We start from the raw sequence: 18,505 nt of genomic DNA on the forward strand, positions 1-18,505 counted from the left end.
TAATAACACCTGTGGGGAGAGGGGCATTCATCTTACCAAACCACATGACCTTTGTTTTGGAGGTGTTCAAAACAAGGTTAAGGGTAGAGAAAGCTTGTTGGACACTAAGAAAGCTTTGTTTGTGGAGCAGTGGTTCCCAAACTTGTTATAGTCCCGTACCCCTTCAAACATTCAACCTCCAGCTGCGTACCCCCTCTAGCACCAGGGTCAGCGCACTCTCAAATGTTCTTTTTTGCCATCATTGTAAACCTGCAACACACGACACATTTATTAAACATAAGAATGAGTGTGAGTTTTTGTCACAACCCGGCTTGTGGGAAGTGACAAAGAGCTCTTACAGGACCAGGGAACAAATAATAATATAATAATAATCCATAATTTTGCTCTTTATTTAACCATTTTACATATAATACCTTATTTGTTCATCGAAAATTATGAATAACTCACCACAGGTTAATGAGAAGGGTGTGCTTGAAAGGATGCACATAACTCTGCAATGTTGTGTTGTATTGGAGAGAGTCTGTCTTAAATCATTTTCCACACACAGTCTGTGCCTGTATTTAGTTTTCATGCTAGTGAGGGCCGAGAATCCACTCTCACATAGGTACGTGGTTGCAAAGGACATCAGTGTCTTAACAGTACGATTTGCTAAGGCAGGACACTGAGCACAGCCCAATCCAGAAATCTGGCAGTGGCTTCTGATTTGAATTCAATTTTCACAGAACAGCTTGTTGCAATTTCGATGAGGCTCTCTTGTTTCGATATTTGTAAGTGGACTGGAGGCAGGGTATGAAAGGATAATGAATCCAGTTGTTTGTGTCATCCGTTTCGGGGGAAAGTACCTGCGTAATTGCACACCCAACTCACTCAGGTGCTTCGCTATATCACATTTGACATTGTCCGTAAGCTTGAGTTAATTTGCACACAAAAAATCATACAATGATGGAAAGACCTGTGTGTTGTCCTTGTTAATGTCCCGCATATTGAATATAGTTGCGGAGAGTCCCTGTAATCCTAGATTCAGATCATTCAGGCGACAAAAAACATCACCCAGATAGGCCAGTTGTGTGAGAAACTCGTCATCATGCAAGCTTTTGGCTACATATGGACCATTAGTGGAATTCCCGCTAGAGAGTAATGGTTAATGTGATTGGATGTTAATTATTTGACTAGGCTACCTGTATTTGACATTGTGTTGTTATTTCACTGAACACTAGATGGTTTAATTTTATTTTCTGTAGTGAAACGTAGGCTACTCAGGTGAGAAAAAAAACCTCACCCAAATGTATAGCCCAGTTGGAAAATATAAATGGACTGTTTGAATTATTATAATTTTTTAAAATGTGAATCACATTTTTATTTGGCATACCCCCGACGGCATTGTGCGTACCCCAATTTGGGAATACCTGTGGTAGAGCATTTAACGGGGAGGGGTAAGCTAAGTATAAGACTGTATCATCTGCATATAAATGGATGAGAGAGCTTCCTACTGCCTGAGCTATGTTGTTTATGTAAATTGAAAAGAGCGTTGGGCCTAGGATCGAGCCTTGGGGTACTCCCTTGGTGACAGGCAGTGGCTGAGACAGCAGATTTTCTGACTTTATACACTGCACTCTTTGAGAGCGGTAGTTAGCAAACCAGATCAAAAACCCCTCAGACACCAATACTCCTTAGCCAGCCCACAAGAATGTTAATAAAAATAACAGCACAATATTGCTTAGAATCAAGGGCAATGGTGACATCATTGAGGACCTTTAAGGTTGCAGTGACACATCCATAACCTGAGTGGAAACTGGATTGCATACCATAGAGAATACTATAGACATCAAGAAAGCCAGTCAGTTGATTATTGACAAGTTTTTCCAACACTTTTGATTAACAGGGCAAAATATAAATAGTCATATTGTTCTGTAAACTACTGGGGGTCCATCACAAAACTTTCTCTCTCATTGTCCCTCTCTCAATTCAATTCAAAGGGCTTTGTTGGCATGGGAAACATATGTTTACATTGCCAAAGCAAGGCGGCCAGGCAGCATGAAGTGGGCACTCTTAACCGTGGCACTCTTTTTCAGCAAGGTCATTTGTGGAATAAATCAACTTGATTTAATCGTCTTTGTGTAGAATTGAACTGCAATCTCCCACTGCTTCAGTCACGGCCCTGTTTCTGCTTTCATCACACTCATCTCTCCTCCTATCACCCCTGGTCTTCCACTCGTTCTGTTGTTGTGTTAATCCACGTTTAGCATTTCCTCTCCATGTTTGCCCTCCCACTTCTCCTCCCCCATATCTCCTAGTCCACTTCACCCCTCTCTCACCACTCCCCCCCTAATCTACAGCAATTACACAGCTCTTCCCATCTCTCTCCATGTACTCATTGTCTCATGCCTTGACTTTCAATACAATCTCCTCTGAAGTTTCTCTTGTCTCCTGATGCAACAACTCGGTTTGTGTGTGTGTCCGTTAAACTACTGTTTGTCTGTGTATTTATCTCCTTGTGGGTACCTGGGTTGTTCCACCAATTAGGTGCCTTTTGAGTGGTGTAACTTGGTCACCTAATTTTAACATTCTGTCATAAAGAGTGCATTTTCAACTTAATAAAAAACATGTTTTCCCATGTAAAAAAAATAATACAAATAAATACTATAGTAAGTGCCTATTAAGTGCCAAATAAAGTAACAGGGTTGACCATAACAGGGTTGACGACTTCATCTTAAATCATCCATAAATTCTCCTGTGACCGAGGGAATGGAAGCTTGTTGTGTGCAACAGGGAAGGGCAATTGAATTCAAGCTTTCACATTTGTTTTATTGTTAAACATGTCTAGCCTGTCTATCTATGGGTAATAGGGTTGATGTGTTATGTGCAACCTGCTTAGTTATCCACCACAAAATGGCCAAAGGGAGTAAAACCAGTTCACCCGCTTTTACACTATGATTTGACTATTAGATGTTCAATGTTTCTTTTGAAGAATAAAAAAAGGAATAGTTTCACCCTATTAAAACAAGAGTTCAATTCACATAACAGGGTTGCCCTTAAAATGAGGAACATGGTGTTGTTTTTTTACCTTAAAGTGACTAACGATCTTCAAAAATGACATTGTCAACAGAATAACTAGGGCTTTACAATGATGGTGAAAACTTGGATAAATGTTGGTGTTAAGTGGGTTAAAATCTTCCTAGAAGTCACAGTGGAGGCACAGAGGGACGTGTCAAAATGCAGAATCTTGGCACTTTAGCAAGATTATTTAAAAAAAAAATGTATTTAATTTTCCATGTGGTTTATATTTAAGGGCACTCTATTGAGAAGAACAGGCTTTTAAAATTCTATTCAATATTATTGAACAACTTCTAATAAAAATTTCAAAGGGATGCAAAATGCACTAATTTCATGGAATGACCCACCTGCTTTTGACCAGGGTTTGTGTGTGTGTATTCTTTTGTAGTGGTCGGGTGCTGTACAGTGTAGGTTTCCTTCTTTCTTGGTCTGAATCATTTTAGTCTGCATGTTGCTGCTTCAAAGAGCCTAAAATAGCCCTTTAATTATAGTGCAGTGTGTGAGCTCCTCCATGGTTAGCAGCTATAAGCAGAGCCTGGCAGTATCTTCAGTAAAGCGCTCATTGAAAGGAGCGCTAGCTAACTGAAGACGAGAGGCTGGAGCAGCAGCATGGAGGCACATCAGAGGAGACCTAAAGGAGCTCTGAACCAGCCAAGCCCTGCTCCCTGGTCGGCTTCTCTGCTGCTCTGGCCCTTCCCTCCACCAGCCTGAACCTGCGCTCTCCCACAACGCAGCACACGCACATACACACACCTAGAGTGAAGATGGGAGCTAGAGAGAGACATCACAGAGATGGGAGTATAGAACTCTTACAGCGGAGTGGCTAGCTAAAGTCCCAGAGAGATGGAACACCGGTACTCTGTTTCCATAGAACCCATAGAAGTGACCTTGGCACATCTCAAGAGTTCAACTGTGGAGAGACACAGACCTCTGCTGCCTCACCCACAATCAACATTTTATGGGTTTGCAGTTTTCCCTTTGGTCTGTGGTGTGTGTGTGTGTGTGTGTGTGTGTGTGTGTGTGTGTGTGTGTGTGTTTCATCTGTTGAAATCATTAGACCTTCTCTTTGCTCTCATTTCTGTGGCATGTTACTCCTTCTCTCCCTTTCATTATATTTTCCCTTACTAGTTTAGTCTCTTCTCTTATGTAGGGCCTTTAATATGTAGTATCTTTTCATAATACCTGCTAAATCTGACAGAGACCCCTCATTAAGCCCCCCTAACATGCAGGCAGTCAGACTGGCCTCAGGACTGACGCTGTGTGGTGACAGATGGGAAGTGCAGCCTGCCATAGCAACTGGTAATGACAGTGGCACTAATCATTTTAAACAACCGCCTTCAAGCTCTGCAAAATGTTCCGTTATTGTGGGGAAACGTTCAAGTCACTAAGCAGGTACCCCGGAGGGTTGTTTGTGTTTGTGTGTGTGTGTGTGTGTGTGTGTGTGTGTGTGTGTGTGTGTGTGTGTGTGTGTGTGTGTGTGTGTGTGTGTGTCAACACCAGACCTTTTCTGGCAGGGTAGAACCTAGCAGATGTGCTCTTGGCTCCCTTGAGGATCTCTTCTCCTCTCATCTTGTCTCTCCTCATCCAGCACACGCACCCATACCCTCCAATGTTTATACGCTGCTGCTCTCCAGATAATAACTCTAGTCCATGTTTATTCCCTTCTCCCCACTGCCTATCCCCTCAAGTTTCCCCTCCTCTCTTCCTTATCCTGGATTTCTATACCTCCATGATCTCTCTCTTTCTCTCTCCATCTCTCTCCCTCCCCCTCTCTTTTTGTCTCTGACTTGTTGTCCTCCAACCCATCACCTCTATAGTTCTGGTTCGTTGCTATACCCTCAAACTAGGCCAGGAAGGAAGTAACGTGATGTCGTCACCATAAATCATTACTCCTCCTGAAGGAGCTCAGGTCTTATTTTTAGAGGAACAGAAATATTATTCAATTCATGATATCACTTTACTGAGGCTTGTCTGACGTTTCGCACATGACTTCCCTTTGATAAGAGCGAGGCACGGAGACGCGACAGGGAACACAGGCGTGGATAATGGAAACTACACTGCATTTTCATTTCCGCTCTATCGGTTTCTTACTGTCTGTGGCTCTGTGTGTTTGTGTTTTGCTGCATTGTGTGTTTGGGTGTGTGTGTGTGTGTAGGTGTGGTTGTGCCTATTCATGTGTCTCTGTGTGTGTGTTGTGTCTCTGTGTGTGTGTGGGTGTGCGTGTGTGTGTGTTGTGTCTAGTCATGCGTCTCTGTGTCTGTGTGTGGGTGTGTGTGTGTGTGTTGTGTCTAGTCATGTGTCTCTGTGTGTGTGGATCTGTGTGTGTTGGGAGGATGTGTCTCTGTGTGTGTGTGTGTGTGTGTTGTGTCTAGTCATGTGTCTGTGTGTGTGTGTTGTGTCTAGTCATGTGTCTCTGTGTGTGTGTGTGTGTGTGTGTGTGTGTGTGTGTGTGTGTGTGTGTGTGTGTGTGTGTGTGTGTGTGTGTGTGTGTGTGTGTGTGTGTGTGTGGGTCTGTGTGTGTTGGGAGGATGTGTCTCTGTGTGTGTGGGTGTGTGTGTGTTGTGTCTAGACATGTGTCTCTGTGTGTGTGTGGTTGTGTCTATTCATGTGTCGCTGTGTGTGTGTTGGGAGGATGTGTCTCTGTGTGTGTGTGTTGGGAGGATGTGTTCCTGTGTGTGTGGGTGTGTGTTGGGAGGATGTGTCTCTGTGTGTGTGTGCCACTTTGATGACAGAGAAAGTCATCAACATCCCACTGCTGCTGAACTCTGATAATTATGACCTCAAAGGTGTTTCATTTGTGACATAAACATGTACGACGCTTCGATGTGCATTGCCAATCTTAGGTTAAGTGAAACGTGTGTGTTTCAAACTGTATTATCTAGGTACAGTGCATTCAGAAAGTATTCACACCCACATTTTGTTGTGTTTCTGCCTGAATTTAAAATGTATTCAAAATTGATTTTGTGTCACTGGCCTACACACAATACCCCATAATGTCAAAGTGGAATTACGTTTTTAATTAAAAATGAAAAGCTGAAATGTCTTGAGTCAATAAGTATTCAACCCCTTTGTTATGGCAAGCCTAAATAAGTTCAGGAGTAAATATGTACTTAACAAGTCACATAATAAGTTGCATGGACTCACTCTGTTTGCCATAATTGTGTTTAACATGATTTTTGAATGACTACTTCATCTCTGTACCCCACACATGCGATTATCTATAAGGTCCCTCAGTCGAGCAGTGAATTTCAAACACAGATTCAACCACAAAGACCAGCGAGGTTTTCCAATGCTCAAAGGTATATTCAATGTTTTTTTTTGGACCCATCTACCAATAGGTGCCATTCTTGTGAGGGCATCTATTGGTAGATGGGTACAAATAAAATTAAAATAACAATTGAATATCCCTTGGAGCATGGTGAAGTTATTAATTACACTTTGGATGGTGCATCAATACACCCAGTCACTACAAAGAAACAGTTACAGAGTTTAATGGCTGTGATAGGAGAAAACTGAGAATGGGTCAACAACATTGTAGTTATTCCACAATACTAACCTAAATGACAGAGTGAAAAGAAGGAAGCCTGTACAGAATAAAAATATTACAAAACATGCATCCTGTTTGCATTGAGGCACTAAAGTAAAACTGCAAAAAATGTGGCAAAGAAATTAACTTTATGTCCTGAATACAAAGTGTTATGTTTGGTGCACATCACTGAGTACCACTCTTCATATTTTCAAGCATGTTGATGGCTGCATCATGTTATGGGTATGCTTGTCATCGGCAAGGACTAGTGAGTTTTTTTGGATAAAAAGAGTTGGAGCTAAGCACAGGCAAAATCCTAGAGGAAAACCTGGTTCAGTCTGCTTTCCAACAGACACTGGGAGATGAATTCACCTTTCAGCAGGACTATAACCTAAAACACAAGGCCAAATATACACTGGAGTTGCTTACCAAGACGACATTGAATGTTCCTGAGGGGCTTAGTTAAATTTAACTTAAATCGTGTTGAAAATCTATGGCAAAACTTGAAAATAGCTGTCTAGCAATGCTCAACAACCTACTTGACAGAATTGAAGAATTTAAAAAAAGAATAATGTGCAAATATTGTAAAATCCAGGTGTGCAAAGCTCTTAGAGACTTACCCAGAAACACTCACAGCTGTAATCGTTGTTAAAGTTGATTCTAACATGTATTGACTCAGGGGTGTGAATACTTATGTAAATTAGATATTTCTGTATTTCATTTTCAATAAATGTGCAAATATTTCTAAAAACATGTTTTCACTTTGTATTGTGCATAGATGGGTGGGGAAAAAATGTGTGGAATAATTCAAAGGGGTATGAATACTTTCTGAAGGCACTGTATGTGTGCTTTTCTACAGAGGTGCTGGACAGCATGGCCAGGTTCCGGGCTCTAGGTGTGTGGAACTACACCATGGTGACTCTAGCAGAACACGAGAGGGTTCTGTATGTAGGAGCTAGAGAGGTCCTGTTCGCCCTGGACCCTAACGACATCAGCAGACAGCTACGACCTCTGGTAACTACACACAGACAGACACACACACACACACATACACACATGCACAGACACACACACCTCAGCACGGCAGACATCAACCACCGCTACAAACTCAACCCCATAGACCTGCGACAAGAGTCCAGTCAGTTTCTTGTGCAACATTCCTTAACAATGTTGAATGGAATTAAAGTGTCCTGATTCTGATGTCGTTTGTTCAGTGGTGGAGGTGTAACAAAGTGATTACATGATTATCTATATGAATGTTAATCAATGTAATTAGTCCATGAAAAGCTTAGTACAATGAAGGCTTGGTATAACTTGTTAACGTGCCTCTGTACCTCACATCTTATATCCACTGAGACAAATGCATCTTTGAACAGCAGTATAGAGATTTTTATTTGATTTAACTTTAAAATGAGAGTTAATTGGATTGTTGTGTGACTGATTATGAACATCCAACAGTTCTGTGTTGTGAGCATCCCAGTAATAAGCAGCCCACCTGTTTGCTGCTGTTCTGGTGTGGTTTAGAGGGATGATAGGGCCACTGGATGCCAACTGTCTCACTATGTCCCCGCTCTGCACCTATCTCACCATCTGCTGTGTCATCCTCTTATCTCTCTCTCTCTCCCCCACTGTCTCTCTCCCCCACTCTCTCTCTCTCCCCCACTCTCTCTCTCTCCTCCCACTGTCTCTAAATCCATCTCTCTCTCTCTCCTCCCACTGTCTCTAAATTAATCTCTCTCTCTCTGATCCATCTCTCTCTCCCCCACCATCTCTCTCTCTCTCCCACTGTCTTTCTCTCCTCCCACTGTCTCTCTCCCCCACTCTCTCTCTCTCCTCCCACTGTCTCTAAATCCATCTCTCTCTCTCTGATCCATCTCTCTTTCCCCCACCATCTCTCTCTCTCTGATCCATCTCTCTCTCTCCCACCATCTCTCTCTCTCCCACTGTCTCTAAATCCATCTCTCTCTTTCTCTCTCGCTGTTATCAATTCAATTTAAGGGCTTTATTGGCATGGGAAACATATGTTAACATTGCCAAAGCAAGTGAAGTAGGTAATAAACAAAAGTGGAAAAAAAACTATAAAAATGAACAGTAAACATCACACTCACAGAAGTTCCAAAAGAATAAAGACATCTCTACCTCACTCTTCCAACTCTCTATCTGTGACTGTCTCTCTTGCACTCATCCCTCTCTCTCTCTCTCTCTCTCTCTCTCTCTCTCTCTCTCTCTCTCTCTCTCTCTCTCTCTCTCTCTCTCTCTCTCTCTCTCTCCCATCCCTCTATCGCTCCCTCTCTTTATCTCTTGCAGATTGAGTGGCCAGCACCACAGGAGAAGAAGAGAGAGTGTTCTGCCAAGGGCAAGAACAACCAGGTACGGATCCTTAAAGTTTCTGTTGACCTTCGAGTACTTCATTAGACTGAATTGATGATTATTGCTATGAATGGTAGAATATTATTCTTCAGTGTTAGTCTCCTCTCCCACAGACGGAGTGCTTCAACTACATCCGCTTCCTGCAGAGCTACAACCACACCCACCTCTACACCTGTGGAACCTTCGCCTTCCAGCCCAAGTGCACCTACATCGTGAGTGGCTCTCAATGGCAGAGTCCCAAATGGCACCCTATTCCCTTCTTAATGCACTACTTTTGACCAGAGCCCTGGGAATAGGGTGCTATTTGGGACCAACAAGGTCTCAATCACTTCCTGACCTTAAATCTGTCTTCATCCCACTCTGTCTGGAGGTAATATTAGAGTTGATCTGTCCTTGTGGTGGTGTCACAGCTAGCAGCACCAGTGACATGGTGTCATGTCTTCTATCTTCTGTCTGACACCGCCACACCACATCCTCTCCATACGGCTGAATCAGCTGTGTCAAAGGAAAGAAAATCCCATGCAAACGAGGCAGTGGTATCTGGCTTTGTGTGTGTGTTTGTGTGTGTGTGTGTGTGTGTGTGTGTGTGTGTGTGTGTGTGTGTGTGTGTGTGTGTGTGTGTGTGCGCCTGCCTGACGGAGATATGATGAGACGGTGTGGCGAAGGCAGGGAGCGAGGACTGTGGCTCCTGTTAGAACAGTTGTCACGGACAGACAGAGCCCGGAGCTGTGTTAGTCATGCACTGACCACCTGTGTCTCTGTGTTTGTGTGTCTGTGTGTGTGTCTCTGCGTGTGTCCTGTTGTTAACCCACAGAATGCAGACCACTTCAGTCTCAACCCTGGCTCCCTGGAGGATGGGAAGGGCAAGTGTCCCTACGACCCTGCTAAAGGCCACACAGGCCTCATAGTGGGTAGGCCATCTATTTCACTCTATTCTACTCTACTCTATTTTATTCTATGTGTAAATGTTCTGTAATGGTGCTCATCCTTCCTGTCTCTGTGTCTCCCAGACAAGGAGCTGTACTCAGCCACATTGAATAACTTCCTGGGTACTGAGCCTGTGATTCTGAGGAACCTGGGACAGCAACACTACAGCATGAAGAGTGAATACTTGCCGGCCTGGCTCAATGGTGAGGGGAGGGGGGGGGGGGGGTGTAAATGAGGAGAGAGAGGATGGAGAGGTATGTAAAAAGAAAGCAAGGATAGAATGAGAGAGGTAAATGGAGGAAGTGAGGGAGAGGGGAAGATGGAACTGTAGATATGGGGAAAGAGTTGGAGAGGGAGAAGAGAAATGGAGAGGTTAGGGGCTAGCTAATAGGACCTCAGAGGCAGTGAGAGATGGAAATAGCAGGTGAGTGTGAAAAAGCCTGGTAGAGGGGTGAGAGGTGGAGAGATGAGGTTAGAGGAGTGGACAGGAGTGATACATGAGGGAAGAGGGGGAAGAGGTGTTAGAGAGATAATGGAAGATGATGGAAGGGTATTAAATGAGACGAGGTTAGAGGGTAAAACATTACATTATATTAGAGGGAGTGGAGGTGGCTGTGTGTGTGTGTGTGTGTGTGTGTGTGTGTGTGTGTGTGTGTGTGCGCACATCTCATGCTCCTGTGTGTGTGTTGTCCTCTCAGAGCCTGACTTTGTGGGCTCGGCCCTGGTGAGGGAGAGCAGTGGCAGTAAGGAAGGGGACGATGACAAGATCTACTTCTTCTTCAGTGAGAGAGCTGTAGAGCTGGACTGTGACACAGAGCTCACTGTGGCCAGGGTGGCCCGCGTCTGCAAGGTAGGCTACACGCATATATGGTTACACACATACAGCTTTGTTTTCGGGAATTTTCAGGACTTTTTGGGGAGTAAAAATGTATTCCCATTCAAAATCGTATTTTCCTTAGCCCTTAACCCTAAACCTTAACCTAATCCTAACCCTTATCCTAACCCTAACTCCTAACCTTAACCTAACCCTAAACCTAACCCTTATGCTAACTCCTAACCTTAACCCTAAACCTTAACCTAATCCTAACCCTTATCCTAACCCTAACTCCTAACCTTAACCTAACCCTAAACCTAACCCTTATGCTAACTCCTAACCTTAACCCTAAACCTTAACCTAAACCTGATCTTAGCCCTTATCCTAACTCCTAACCCTAACTCCAAACTCTAACTCTTCTAACCCCAAGCCCTAAACCTCACCCTTAAGCCTAAAATTGCATTTTAACACATTCATGACATGAAAAAAGTCCTGACTTTTCAAAAATGTTCTTGTTTTCCTACCTTGTCAGGACATTCTGGTGAATTGTTAGGACATTGTGGTTCTGACACACACACACACACACACACACACACACACACACGCAGTCTCTCTCACACACACACACAGCCACCAGAATACACATACACACACACACAAACAGACACACACAGCCACCGGAACACACACACCACTCAACCCTACTCTGGGTACTGGTAAGTAAATGCTAACTGGCTATTTACACTGAGACACACACACTTCCGTTTTACTCTTTCTTTACACTCACTCCTCTCACCCAGTTCTATCCTTATTAGGGTTCAATGGTTATCAGGAGAAGTTACGAGTTATGAGCTCAGAGTTGACCATCCACTATCATTACATTATACGACCCGTTGTTTTTCCTGGTGGTCTGGATTAACTCCTTGCCCTAGACTACGTCCTAACTCCTCTGTCCCCAGTCTGTCTGTTTATCACAGCAGGGTGATCTCTCTCTCCTTTACAATCACTCTTCTCACCCCATTCTGTCAAAAAACATCAGTAAATATTATGGAAGTAAACAGATTTTTACACCCTACTGGCATTATGGCACCTCTTCTGACTCCTGGCCCTTGACTGACTATGTGTCTCTCCTCTTAGGGTGATCTGGGGGGCACCAGGACCCTGCAGAAGAAGTGGACCACCTTCCAGAAGGCCAGGCTGGTGTGTTCTCTCCCTGAACGCCACGTCACCTTCAACAACCTGCGGGAAGTCTTCACCCTGCCAGGCATCGACTGGCGCACCACCACCTTCTATGGCATCTTCCACGCCCAGTGGTGAGTCACAATAACACTAACGCCAGGGAGTCGATGTGCCAAAGAGAATAGCGTTTGTCTGCGTCCCCAAATGGCACCTATTCCCTAAATAGTGCATTACTTTTAAACAGAGCCCTGTGAGCCCAGGTCAAAATTAGTGCACTATATAGGGAATATGGTGCCATTTGGGACGCAGACACAATAGCACTGCCAGGGAGTTAGATGTGCCAAAGAGAATCTCTCTGTCCAACTTAGCACTTTTGCTAACACTGGCCTGGCGTGACTTCTAAGTCAATAAACTTTTCCAATTCTTTTGAAGATATTATTTTATACCCAAAATTACAGTTTTACTAGCCTTGAGTCAGCTAATGTGTCTTCTCTGTGTATAGACGGACTTCAGTGGAGGCTGCTGAGGGGAGGACGGCTCATAGTAATGTCTGGAATGGCGCTAATGGAATGGCATAAAATACATAGTAACCACGTGCTCGATACCATTACACCTATTCCGCTCCTGCCATTATCACGAGCCCGTCCTCCCCAATTAAGGTGCCACCAACATCCCGTGATGGACTTTTCCAATTCTGTTATAAAAAAACAAGTTATTCTCTCCTAATAAAACACAACCATTATTATATGTCATACAAACAGACAATGTAAAATGACTACAGAAACAACACACCTAGCTAATAACAACTTCTCCCTCAATGTGAGCAAGACAAAGGAGCTGATCGTGGACTACAGGAAAAGGAGGGCTGAACACGCCCCCATTAACATTGACAGGGCTGCAGTGGAGCGGGTCGAGAGTTTCAAGTACCTTGGTATCCACATCACCAACAAACTATCATGGTCCAAACACACCAAGACAGTCATGAAAAGGGCACGACAACACCTTTTCCCCCTCAGGAGACTGAAATGATTTAGCATGGGTCCTCAGATCCTCAACAAGTTCTACAGCTGCACCATCGAGAGCATCCTGACCGGTTGCATCACTGCCTGGTATGGCAACTGCTCGGCATCCGACCGTAAGGCGCTACAGAGGGTAGTGCGTACGGCCCAGTACATCACTGGGGCCAAGCTTCCTGCCATCCATATACTAGGTGGTGTCAGAGGAAGGCCCCAAAAATTGTCAAAGACGCCAGTCACCCAGGTCATAAACTGTTCTCTCTGCTACCGCACAGCAAGCAGTACCAGAGCGCCAAGTCTAGGACCAAAAGGATCCTCAACAGCTTCTACCCCCAAGCCATAAGACTGCTGAACAATTAATTTAAAAAATAAATGTTTTTAACTAGGCAAGTCAGTTAAGAACAAATTCTTATTTACAATGACAGCCTACCGGGGAACAGTGGGTTAACTGCCTTGTTCAGGGGCAGAAAAACTTATTTTTACCTTGTCAGCTCGGGGATTCGATCCAGCAACCTTTCGGTTACTGGCCCGATGCTCTTACCACTAGGCTACCTGCTACCCCCTTGCCACCCGGACTATTTACATTGACCCCTCCCTTTGTTTTTACACTGCTGCTACTCGCTGTTTATTATCTATGCATAGTCACTTTATGCCTACCTACATATACAAATTACCTCAACTAACCTGTAACCCTGCACATTGACTCGGTACCTGTACCCCTTGTATATAGGGTGGCGCACAATTGGCCCAGCGTCGTTCGGGTTAGGGGAGGGTTTGGCCAGGGTAGGCCGTCATTGTAAAATAAGAATTTGTTCTTAACTGACTTGCCTAGTTTAATAAAATAAATAAAAAATTTAATAAATAAGAATATAGCTTCGTTATTTTATTGTGTTACTTTGATAAAAAATGGTACTTAATTTATTTAGTAAATATTTTCTTAGCTCAATTTCTTGAACTGCATTGTTGATTAAGGGCTTGTAAGTAAGCATTTCACGGTAAGGTCTACACCTGTTGTATTCGTCACGTGACAAATAAAATATAATTTGATCATCTTAAGCCCATTTTTTTGTTGTTCTCTCCTGTCCCAGGGGTGATGTAGATGTGTCAGCGGTGTGTCAGTACCAGATAGGGGAGGTGAAGAAGGTGTTTGACGGCCCGTATAAGGAGTACAGAGAGGGCTCCCAGAGATGGGGACGATACACTGGCACTGTCCCCAGCCCACGGCCCGGAGCGGTGAGTGATGGATTTGTTTTGGTGGGGGGGGGGGGGAGGTATGAAGGAAGGGGTATAGTGGAGGAATGGAGAGTGAGTTGGACAGGGAGAAGGGAGTCTGGAGAGCGATCAGAGCCAACAAGCGATGCCAGCCTGTCCCACAACTAACAACATTCCTTGTTTCTTCCTCTCTCCCTCACCTCTCTCTGTTCCTTCTCTCTCCTCTCTGTCTCTTCTCTCCTTTCTTCTTCACGGTGCAGTGCATTACAAGCTGGCATAGGGAGAACGGCTACAACAGCTCTCTTCAGCTGCCAGACGCCACCCTCAACTTTGCCAAGAAGCACCCTCTGATGGAGGAGAAGGCTCAGGCTCGCCCCCTACTGCTCACCAAGGGCATCAACTTCACCCGCCTGGCTGTGGACCGGGTCAGCTCCCTGGACCAGCGTGCATACAACATGCTGTTCATCGGCACAGGTTACTATATACACAACTATATAACTATACAACTATATACTGTTCATAGTCACAGATAACTATATACAACTATATAACTATACAACTATATACTGTTCATAGTCACAGATAACTATATACAACTATATAACTATACAACTATATACTGTTCATAGTCACAGATAACTATATACAACTATATAACTATACACCTATATACTGTTCATTGGTGCAGGTACAGTGCCTTCAGAAAGTATTCATACCCCTAGACTTTTTCAAAATGTTGTTGTGTTACAGCCTGAAATTAAAATGGCTTAAATTGTGTGTCACTGGCCTAAACACAATACCCCATAATGTCAAAGTGGAATTATGTTTTTAGAAAATTATACAAATTAATTTTCTATGAAAATCTAAAATGTCTAAATATAAGAATTCAACCACTTTGTTATGGCAAGCCTAAATAAGTTCAGGAGTAAAAATGGGCTTAATTGCTTAACAAGTCACATAATAAGTTGCATGGAATCGCTCTGTGTGCAACAATAGTATTTATCATGATTTATGAATGACTACCTCATCTCTGTACCCCACACATACAATTATCTGTAAGATCCCTCAGTCGAGCAGTGAATTTCAAACACAGATTCAATCACAAAGAACAGAGAGTTGCCGGAGAGGAAGGAAACTGCTCAGGGATTTCACCATGAGGCCAATGGTTACTTTCAAACAGTTACAGAATTGAATGGCTGTGATAGGACAAAACTGAGGATGGATCAACAATACTAACTTAATTGACAGAGTGAAAAGAAGGAAGCCTGTACAGAATAAGAAATATTGCAAAACATGCATCCCTTTTGCAACAAGGCACTAAAGTAATACTGCAAAAAATGTGGCAAAGCAATTCTCTTTTTTTGTCCTGTATACAAAGTGTTATGTTTGGGGCAAATCCAACACAACACATTACTGAGTACCACTCTCCATATTTTCAAGCATAGTGGTAGATGCATCATGTTATGGGTATGCTTGTAATCGTTAAGCACTTTTCAGGATAAAAAATAAATGGAATGGAGCTAAACACAGGCAAAATGTTAGAGAAAAACCTGGTTCAGTCTCCTTTCCACCAGACACTGGGAGATTAATTCACCTTTCAGCAGGACTATAACCTAAAACACAAGGCCAAATATACACTGGAGTTGCTTACCAAGACGACATTGAATGTTCCTGAGTGGCTTAGTTACAGTTTTGACTTAAATCAGCTTGAAAATCTATGGTACAGGTTGGACTCACAGCTGTAATTGCTGCCAAAGGTGATTCTAAAATGTTTTGAGTCAGGGGTGTGAATACTTATGTAAATGAGATATTTCGATATTTCATGTTCAATACATTGGCTAACATCTCTAAAAACATGTTTTAATTTTGTCATTATGGGGTATTGTGTGTAGATGGGCGAGAAAAAACATATATTAAATCCATTTTGAATTCAGGGTGTAACACAACAAAATAAGTCAAGGAGTATGAATACTTTTTGAAGGCACTGTAACTATGTATAACTATATACTGTTCATAGAAACAGGTAACCACTGACAGGGAATACAACATGCTCTATAAGTACCTACCAATGATGAATATACAGTAGGTATGTTTATGGTACCTTCTGACAGGGCCCAGATGAAGCCGTATGCTCACTAAATATGTTAGAGAAGTTGCCCTGAACCACAGATGTATGATCAATTTACTTTACCCCCAATCCCCCCAAAAAAACAAGAGACCCACAATTTACAAGAGATCAGTGTTCAGGCAGTTTCAGGACAACTTCATCTTACTCCAACTACAGTACTTCCTACTAGCTACTTATAATATCCTACTAGCTATTTATAATAGCCTACTGGCTATTTATAATAGCCTACTGGCAATTTATAATAGCCTACTAGCTATTTATAATAGCCTACTAGCTATTTATAATAGCCTACTAGCTATTTATAATAGCCTACTAGCTAATTATAATAGCCTACTAGCTACTTATAATAGCCTACTAGCTATTTATAATAGCCTACTGGCTATTTATAATAGCCTACTAGCTACTTATAATAGCCAACTAGCTATTTATAATAGCCTACTAGCTAATTATAATAGCCTACTAGCTATTTATAATTTCACTCACTGCAGTGCGGTGCAGAGTGTTTCCCTTACTGTGCCTGCGGTGTGTTGGAGGCCCATAACTGTCAGAGTGACGATGGGCTCAGTAGCCTGGCAGGCCCCCTGCTGCTGTGCTTCACAGCACAAACTCAATGGGGCCCTTGGCAGACGTACACACTGCCAATTGGGCTGCAGGCTTGATTAGCTATTAACTGCAGCAGGACGATAGCTTATGCCGAGAGAACAAATCTGGCGAGGGCGGTTAGAAACGGAGGATGGGATTGGGGAATTAGCCGAAATTCCCGACACAACGAGAGAGGAGCATTGTGTGTGTGTGTGTGTGTGTGTGTGTGTGTGTGTGTGTGTGTGTGTGTGTGTGTGTGTGTGTGTGTGTGTGTGTGTGTGTGTGTGTGTTTTGCTGCTCTGCTCTGTGCCAGGCTCCTGTAGTGTGCAGGGTCAGTCCCTCACATTATCCTTAACAGTCCCACTGTGGTGAGGGCGGGAGACAGGGCAGGCGCAACACACACAGCACATCTCTGCTCATAAAAGCCGCATACACCCAGACAGACACACAATGTCACACCGCCGTCAGCAGCAGCTCAATCGCCATTCAAAGCAGGGGATCACAATACTACCCATATAGAAAACTACAGTACAATATTCTGACATTATATATCTCTCTCCTCTCATCTTGCCAACTCCTGCCTCCTACCTTTCCTCTGTATTCCCTCTTATCTTTTCCTTCCACAATCTTTCCTCCTCTCCTCTCTTTCCATCTGTTCTCTCGTATCGGCATATCCTCTTTTCTCTCCTTTTCCCCTCCCCCTCTCCTCTCCTTCTGTAGCAGACGGCTGGTTACAGAGGGTAGTGATCTTTGGCTCGGAGGCCCATGTGATTGAAGAGATACAGCTGTTTGATTCTCCCCAGCCAGTGGACAGCCTAACCATCTCTCACACCAAGGTAACACTCACCACTAGGCTAGGGTTTCAATAAATTCCCTGGTTTTCCAAAAATCCTGGTTGGAGGATTCTGGATTTCCTGCTTATTCCCTCCTGATTCCTTCAACCAGAATTTCAGATAAAATTGGAATTTATTGATCGTTCCAGGAATTTTGCAACCCTACACTAGGCACAAGAGTTTTCCCCAGCCCTCCATAGAGTAGACTGTCACTAGGCCCAGGAGGTATCCCTGGCCCTAAACCATCATGGACCCTCACTAGGATCTGGAGTTTTCCCCAGCTTTACACATAGACAGACCAACAAGGTTTATATGTGCATCAAGCTTTCTCACACTACAGAAACAGGAGATAGGGTCCTTACCTATGGGCCGTTCTGGCTTGGGCAAGGCTTACTTACACATAGACCATCACTGGAGACAAGAGTCTTCTCTGACCATGTGACTCCTGGCCCTATTTATCACCATTATCCCCTCAGATAACCATGTGACTACTGGCCTTACTTATCACCATTATCCCCTCAGATGACCATGTGACTACTGGCCCTACTTATCACCATTATCCTCTCAGATAACGATGTGACTACTGGCCCTACTTATCACCATTATCCCCCCATATGACGATGTGACTACTGGCCCTACTTATCAACATTATCCCCTCAGATGACCATGTGACTACTGGCCCTACTTATCACCATTATCCCCTCAGATAACGATGTGACTACTGGCCCTACTTATCACCATTATCCTGTCAGATTACCATGTGACTCCTGGCCCTACACATCACCATTATCCCATCAGATTACCATGGGACTACTGGCCCTACTCATCACCATTATCCCATCAGATTACCATGTGAATCCTGGC

At 43.5% G+C, this 18,505-nt stretch overlaps 1 protein-coding gene across 2 annotated transcripts in view; it reads left to right on the forward strand.

Moving 5' to 3' along the window:
* LOC106580489 (semaphorin-4C) overlaps nucleotides 1-18,505 on the forward strand; it is an 89,014-nt gene that overhangs the window by 64,164 nt on the left and 6,345 nt on the right. For both annotated transcript variants that reach the window (XM_014161612.2, XM_014161613.2), the window contains 10 exons: nucleotides 7,440-7,594; nucleotides 8,888-8,950; nucleotides 9,064-9,162; nucleotides 9,765-9,861; nucleotides 9,961-10,080; nucleotides 10,576-10,727; nucleotides 11,829-12,004; nucleotides 13,975-14,119; nucleotides 14,359-14,572; nucleotides 17,529-17,644. In XM_014161612.2, coding sequence (XP_014017087.1) covers nucleotides 7,440-7,594; nucleotides 8,888-8,950; nucleotides 9,064-9,162; nucleotides 9,765-9,861; nucleotides 9,961-10,080; nucleotides 10,576-10,727; nucleotides 11,829-12,004; nucleotides 13,975-14,119; nucleotides 14,359-14,572; nucleotides 17,529-17,644 — 1,337 coding nt within the window. The remainder of the gene's footprint in view (nucleotides 1-7,439; nucleotides 7,595-8,887; nucleotides 8,951-9,063; nucleotides 9,163-9,764; nucleotides 9,862-9,960; nucleotides 10,081-10,575; nucleotides 10,728-11,828; nucleotides 12,005-13,974; nucleotides 14,120-14,358; nucleotides 14,573-17,528; nucleotides 17,645-18,505) is intronic.

The sequence above is a fragment of the Salmo salar genome, chromosome ssa20 (genome assembly GCF_905237065.1).
Source record: "Salmo salar chromosome ssa20, Ssal_v3.1, whole genome shotgun sequence".
Classification (NCBI taxonomy): domain Eukaryota; kingdom Metazoa; phylum Chordata; class Actinopteri; order Salmoniformes; family Salmonidae; genus Salmo; species Salmo salar.